The sequence below is a fragment of the Zeus faber genome, assembly GCF_960531495.2.
Source record: "Zeus faber genome assembly, chromosome: 9".
In the NCBI taxonomy this organism is placed as follows: domain Eukaryota; kingdom Metazoa; phylum Chordata; class Actinopteri; order Zeiformes; family Zeidae; genus Zeus; species Zeus faber.
The window spans coordinates 949,942-957,514 of NC_137197.1; the positions used below are offsets into that span (position 1 = coordinate 949,942).

Sequence of the window (7,573 nt, forward strand, 5' to 3'; positions counted from 1 at the left end):
CCCTCCGTCTGTTCCTCCTGCTCCTCCTCCTGTTCCTTCTGCTCCTCCTGCTGCTCCTCCTCCTGTTCCTCCTGCTCCTCCTCCTGTTCCGTGTCCTCCTGCTCCTGCTGCTCCTCCCCATATTGTTGCTCCTCCTCCAGTTTCTCCTGCTCCCCCTTCTATTCCTCCTGCTCCTCCTCCTGTCCCTGCTCCTCCTCCTGTTCCTGCTGTTCCTCCAGCTCCTCCTCCTGTTCCTCCTGCTCTCCTCCTGTCCCTGCTGCTCCTCCTCCTGTTCCTGCTGCTCCTCCTCCTGTTCCTGCTGCTCCTCATCCTATTGTTGCTCCTCCTCCTGTTCCTCCTGTTCCTCCAGCTCCTCCTCCTGTTCCTGCTGCTCCTCCTCCTGTTCCTCCTGTTCCTCCAGCTCCTCCTCCTGTTCCTCCTGCTCCTCCTCCTGTTCCTGCTGCTCCTCCTCCTGTTCCTCCTGTTCCTCCAGCTCCTCCTCCTGTTCCTCCTGCTTCTCCTCCTGTCCCTGCTGCTCCTCCTCCTGTTCCTCCTGCTGCTCCTCCTCTAGTCGTGGTTCCTTTGCAGCAGTTGGACCTTGAAGACCTGACTCCTGCAGCCTCCTCTGAAAAGTTGAGGTTGAGATGTTACTGGAACTGACGCATTTCTTTGGCTGATCTGCAGCAACTCTGTCGTCTCCTCCTTTGCCGGTTCTCCTCGTCCACTTTTCCCGGGTCATCTCCTCCTTTCCCGGGTCTCCTCCTCCTCCTCCTCCTCCTTCCCGGTTCGTCTCCTCCTTCCTGGGTTGTCTCCTCTTCCTTGGGTCTTCTCCTCCGTTCCCAGGTCATCTCCTCCTTCCCAGTTCGCCTCCTCCTTGCTTGGTTGTCTCCTCCTCCTCGGGTCATCTCCTCCTCTTCATTTCCTGGGTCATCTCCTCCTTTCCCAGGTCTCCTCCTCCTTCTTTCCTGTGTCTCCTCCTCCTCCTTTGCCGGTTCGTCTCCTCCTTCCTGGGTTGTCTCCTCCTCCTCGGGAGGAGAAGAGAAGAGAGTACAGGCAGGGTGGAGCGGGTGGAGCAGAGAGTACAGGCAGGGTGGAGTGGGTGGAGAAGACAGTACAGGCAGGGTGGAGCAGGTGGAGAAGAGAGTACAGGCAGGGTGGAGTGGGTGCAGAAGAGAGTACAGGCAGGGTGGAGTGGGTGGAGAAGATACTACAGGCAGGGTGGAGCAGGTGGAGAAGAGAGTAGAGGCAGGGTGGAGTGGGTGGAGAAGAGAGTACAGGCAGGGTGGAGCGGGTGGAGAAGAGTGTCCGGGGTGATCGGTGACAGAAGGGTTCCAGCCAGAGTGAAGGGGGAGGTGTAGAGGACGGTGGTGAGAGCAGCCATGTTGTACGGTTTAGAGGCGGTGGCACCGACTAAAAGGCAGGTGGATGAAGTGGAGGTGGCAGAGTTGAGGATGTGGAGGTTTTCATTGGGAGGGACAAGGATGGACAGGATTAAAAATGAGGACGTTACAGGGACAGCTCAGGTTGGACAGTGAGAGAGGCCAGATTGAGATGGTTTGGACACGTGTGGAGGAGACATGAGAGTTACATTGGGAGGAGGAGGCTGAGGGTGGAGCTGCCAGGCAAGAGGAAAAGAGGAAGCCAAAGAGAAGCTTGATGGAGGTGCTGAGGGAGGACATGCAGGCGGGTGGTGTCAGGGAGGAGGATGCACAGAACACAAGGTGTTGGAGGCAGATGATCCACTGTGCCACCACTAACAGCAGCACAAATATAAAGAAGACCCTGTTTATTCTATTTTAGTGTATTAACTTGATTTACTGTATTCACTCTTCTTTACCCTTTTTACTCTATTTACATGTTTTACTGTATTTACGGCATTTACTTGATTTAGCCGATTTGCACTTTTTACTATATTTACTGGTTTTACATATTTTACTGCATATACTCTGTTTACTATATTTACTGTATTTATTCTATTTACTGTATTTCCATTTTTGACTGTATTTACACATTTTATAGAGATATGTGCAAGATATGTTCTATACACTTAGTACTCTGGTTCCTATTTTTTTTATTTGTATGTTTCTATATATTTGATATTGTTTATAGTGTGTACCTTGATATGCTCTCTAATTTCTGCTGTCCCCCTTTTTGCTGCTGGAACGATGAAAATTTCCCCAACAAAGCTTTAAAGCTTTACTCTATTTAACCATTTTACGATTTTTACACTTTTAACTGCATTTACACTTTTTAATTGTATTCACACTTTTTTTACTGAATCAACACATTTTACTGTATTTACACAATTTGCTGTATTTACACCTTTACTGTATTTATTCTATTTACATTTTACTATATTTAAACATATTATTGTATTTATTTTATTTACTGTATTTAGTTTTTACTGTATTTACACGTTTAACTGTTTTTACTTTATTTACTGGCTGAAACACATTAAAAAGGAAACAATTTAACTTTTAATAGGACACAGCTGGAGCATTCCAGGTGACACATAAGGCTGCTTGAGAAGCTGTCATCAAGGCAAGGGGTGGCTAAATTGAAGAATCTGACCTTGAATGCATATTTGACCTTGAGGACATGTTTGACCTTGAATGCATATTTGACCTTGAATACGTTTGACCTCAAAAATTTGTTCAACATTGAATGTACAATACGTGCCTCTAACCCTGAATCTATATATTTGACCCTGAATATGTTTAATGTTGAATGTATGGATGACCTTGGATTCATGTTTATTTTACTTTGAATCTATGTATGACTTTGAATGTAAGTCACTACATGGATAATGGATGCAGTATTTATATTCAAAATAGCAGTATTAGTGCCTCAGTACTGTGAGTAGTAGAAGTAGCACTTCATTAGTACCGTTAGTAGTCATACCTCATTAGTAACATTAGTAGTATAAGTACTTTATTAGTAGTAGTACCTCATTAGTACTGTTAGTAGTATTAGTGAGTACTTCCCTGTGTGTCCAGCAGAGGGAGGTCTGGTTCCAGGTGAAGATCCCTCTCTCTCGGAACCTGACTCTGGGATGCCGTCACCGTGACGACCTGCAGGAGGAGGCGGGTGTGGCTGCTGGGCGGAGTCTCTCTTCTGGGCATCCCTGTCCCGACCACGCCCCCTTCTACTACTTCCCCATCGACCACCTCAAACCGCACCAGCCCTGCGGCTGAGACGCCTTCACATTCTTTTATATATAGAACTTTGAAATTCAATGTTTTCTCCCCCTTTAAATAGTTGACGCAGCAGCAGTTCAACGTGAGGTCATGTTTTCTGATACGCTCCTTTCATATTTCAATCATTAATAGTAATCCTGGGTGAAAGAAAAGAAACATTCTTCACTCTTTTCAAGATTCAATTAAACCTTAACTCACTCATGAGGCGTGTGTTGTGTACTTTTAGACATATGATACACGCCCCGCACACGACGCCCTATACAGACCAGCTCCTGCAGGAGGCTCCTCAGGTAGTGAAGTGTCTTAGGCCGCCATGTTTGATTGTCAGGTATTTGTTTGGTATGTAGAGGTGGAGTGGAGTACAGATGTAGTGAAGTACATTTGCAGTGGAGTACAGATACTTTGAATTCTTTCTTCTGTTTAGTCTTAAAAAAAACAATGAAAACTCTGCGACGCTGAAAATCTATTTATTGACATCGAGTCGTTTAGAATCAAATCACAAAAATAAAAAGGACAGAAAACCGATCAGAGATCACTAAAACCAAATAGGAACGAACAACGACCAATCAGGGCTCAGCAAAAGAGGGGGGCTGTCTCTCTATCTGTCCCCCTCCCTCCCTTGCTACCTGGCTGTCTCTCAGTGCTCCAGCCTGCCCAGGTATCTCAGGTTGAGGATCTTCAGCTGTCCGTCCAGCTCCATGCGCACGATGCCGTCGTCCCCGTCAATGCTGAGCAGCGTCCCGGTGGCTTCACGGTCCTCCCCCTGGATCACCTTCACCTGGAGTGAGTAAGGTAGAGAGGGAGTCAGGGAGACGGGTTCAAAGACCAAGAGGCATGGGGACAGAGGGACAGACAGGTACCTTGTTGTTCTTGGCTGGTGTTACTGGCTCCAGGTGATCGCTGCTGATGCTGACGACTTTCTCTGTGTCCTGGATGAAGACCGAGCACATCCCACCCTACACACACACACACACACACACACACACACACACACACACACACACACACACACACACACACACACACACACACACACACACACACACACACACACACACACACACACACACGAGAATCATTACTTTGAAACCACCAAACCCAGGTGACATCTCAGTCCTGGAAGAGCTTCTTGACCTGCCACTGAACACGATCTGGATCCACCAGACCTTTTGAGGGGGAAAAAAACAAAAAACCCAGAACGGACGCTACCAGAGAAGTTCACCTGTTTATCCAGGTGGAGGTAGAGAGCCTCCAACCACAGTGGCGAGAGGTGAACATCTACTAACAGTGCTACTATCTGTGGCAGCAGCATGGCTCCTTCCAGGGTTGGAAAGTGTCAATGTTTCTGTTCAATGTCTTTCTCGTGGGGTGGAGTGACCCTGGACTTTAGAATTCAACATATGGCACAAACCCCAGAGGCTTTGCAAACCACTCCCACAGCAGGATGGGAGTGTGTGAGTAGATCCAAAACCTGAACCCCCTGAACTCAACTTTCTCGAGACAAGGCAACAGATTGGGCTTAGTTTTTAGACCAGCGCTGGGTTCCCGTCCCACGGACTCCTCCCTCTGCTGACGGAGCCCCCGTCTCCACATGCAATAACCCTAAACCCATGTTATTTAATCAGTGTGATCATTTCACCCTGTCCTACACTCTCTGCTGCGGTTCAGCCGACAAGCAAGCCGAGCGCTTGGTCCCGACGTTCCGGCACCGCACCCCGAACTGTAAAAGACACATCTAGGGACTGAGCGCCATTTTTAAGAAGGAAAATAATAAAATGTAAGAAAATAAAGACCTGTCTCCGTAGACACTGGACGGGTTTCAGTTTCTTGCCTTTGCAGCCGAGCTCCACGGTTGGGAGTCGCCATTTTTCCCAAGAAAAAAGGTCTTCCCGAAAATGAACCATTTTTGAAAGCTTTGTACAAAATTAATATCCGTAAAAACCCACTTTTTGTGCTTTGTTTGGATTCTCCACCCCTACCTTACGGCAATGTTACTGCTTCCCTTTTCCACACCTGCTTCCAGTCACAGCCGTACCGACTATTTGCTGTAAATGATACGAGGTCTAGAGTGGGGAAATTTACACAACGACTTTTATGGAACATGAAGACTGGATCCTGTTCCCACACGACGCCAATATTTTCCCATTTCCAGTAAATTTACGGCTTTGAGTGCAAGTGGGAAGGGGTCTTTTGTGAGTGTGTGTTCAAATGTGTGTGCTTTCATGTGTGCAGTGGTGTGTTACAGTGTATGTTACCGTGACACTGCGGACCACGCCAGTCTGTCCGCTCAGGTCCAGGAAGGAGTCTCGGACTCGAACCAGCACGTCGGTGGTCGCCCAGTCGCTGCTGCCTTGCTCGATACTGGAGCCGGGTGTGTGGGGGTTGTAAGCCCCTGGGGAGGGAGCGCCAGGGGTCATGGGACTGTAGCCCACTGGACTGGGGCTGGGACTGGCCTGCAAGAGGAGACATACAGAAATGAAAAAGGTGTAAGAAAACGTGCCGGGTAAGACCACAAGGACCAGTTATTCCAAATGTCCCAGTTTTTAAGGCTGAACAGTATGAACAGGAAGTGTGTAAAGAGGAAGTGTACCTGGTAGGCCATGGGAGAGGGCGTGGGGTGGTAGCTAGCAGGGGAGTGGGTGTTCTGGTAGCCTACAGGCGAAGGCGCCACCTGGTGGTAGCTCTGAGGACTGGGACTCGGCTGGTAGGAGCCCTGAGGGGATGGAGCAGCATACGGAGAATACTGCTCTGTGTTATACCTGGAGGGAGGGAGGGAGGGAGAGAGGGAGAGAGGGAGAGAGAGAGAAAGAGAGAGAGAGAGAGAAATGTCGCATTGCTGTCAAGTGAAATCAGTCCATTCTGGCGATTTAGACTTCCTGGTGGTGTGACCCTCTACACTAGGGCTGAACGATTAATCAAATTCAAACAGACATCGCAATGCGATAGAATGCAGTATTCTAAATAGCAAAGGCTGGGGTTAAAAACTAAATAAATAAATAAAAGCGTTTTCTTTTTAATTTTACACAATCCAATCAATAGGCCAGTGAGGCGGCCGGGTATCACGCCATTCTGAGCGGTGGAGGGAACGATTGGGGTACCCCTGTCTCCCTTTCTGACGGTACCCAAGATGCTCTCACCAGTGATGGGCTACCTGTTTTTATTGGATGTCTCCTCATGGAACTAAACAGCCATGTGGACACTTTCTCTGTGACTCTGACCGTACATGCTATACTTAAATAAAGTATGCACTTACATGAAAGTACATACTATAAAAATATATATTGCTTGTGTTTCGTGAAAATACGGAAGATAAGAAACTTAAAAATATATATACTAAAACGCAATATTGGTAGGAATTAATTAATTATTATTATATTATTATTAACTAAATAACAAACTAACTAAAAACTAAATAAATTGCATTTTCCCAAATGGTTCAGCCCAACTCGGCACCACATGGGGGTTAGAGCTCTCTGTACTCACATGGCAGGGGTGCCAGGGGTCTGCGGGTTGTACTGGGGGTTGACCTGTGGAGAAGGGACTTCTGGGTAGCCCGGCGTCTGGGGGTTGGGCGTCCCTCCGTAGCCTTGGGGGGACGGGGACGGCTCATCCTCGTAGCCAAAGTCATACTCATCATCGTTCCTGCATCAACCGAAAACAAATGCACACAGGGGTTCAAGGGGGCTGCTCTTCCTGCTCCCAAACTGAGCTTCTTCTCTCCACGGAATGAATCGGGTAAAAGCAAATCCTCTCAGACATTATAAGACCTTTTTAAAGACAGTTTTGTACTAAATCCAAGAAAAATGGGCATTTTCAAAACACAACCACATTCTGGTTCATTCTGAGCTTTTGCAGGAACTGGAAACATCCAGTCCTTAGGGGAAAAAAAAAAAAAAAAAGATAAAAACCATCTTTGGTCGGATGTCACACTCTACATTACCCCATGTTGCAATACATGAGCACATTTGGGGATATGTAACTTAAATTCTGTACTTATTCATGGCAAACAATTTTTGGCCAATCGTACTGTCTCACACACACACACACACACACACACACACACACACACACACACACACACACACACACACACACACACACACACACACACACACACACACACACCTGGAGGGTGTGTTGGGGTTGTTGGGGTCCCATGCCCCGCTCTGTCCGGGGGTCCTGCTCCCATCATGCAGCGGGGTTTGCGAGCCGTAATGAGGCGTTCGACTTCCTGGTTGGGGGTCAGAGGTCAAATGTGTGATCAGAGACAGGAAGTAGATCCTTTCATGGAGCGTTTACCTTCTTATTCAGAGCGGTATGATATGGTTTACGAGAAGTTAATTTATGCAGGAGCATAAGCAGGAGGCACTATGGGATATTTCCTGATCGGGAAAACT

The 7,573-nt window shown here is 47.5% G+C and overlaps 1 protein-coding gene across 1 annotated transcript in view; it reads right to left on the reverse strand.

Annotated features, from left to right (window-relative positions):
• Positions 1-3,627: 3,627 nt before the first annotated feature.
• Positions 3,628-7,573, reverse strand: part of supt5h (SPT5 homolog, DSIF elongation factor subunit) — a 27,306-nt gene continuing 23,360 nt past the window's right edge. Inside the window, exons 25-30 of the mRNA XM_080007570.1 lie at positions 7,302-7,407; positions 6,660-6,818; positions 5,767-5,935; positions 5,432-5,629; positions 4,037-4,132; positions 3,628-3,954 (exon numbers count right to left, since the gene is read on the reverse strand). Of these exons, the coding sequence (XP_079863696.1) occupies positions 3,814-3,954; positions 4,037-4,132; positions 5,432-5,629; positions 5,767-5,935; positions 6,660-6,818; positions 7,302-7,407 (869 nt within the window). The 3' untranslated portion in view covers positions 3,628-3,813. The remainder of the gene's footprint in view (positions 3,955-4,036; positions 4,133-5,431; positions 5,630-5,766; positions 5,936-6,659; positions 6,819-7,301; positions 7,408-7,573) is intronic.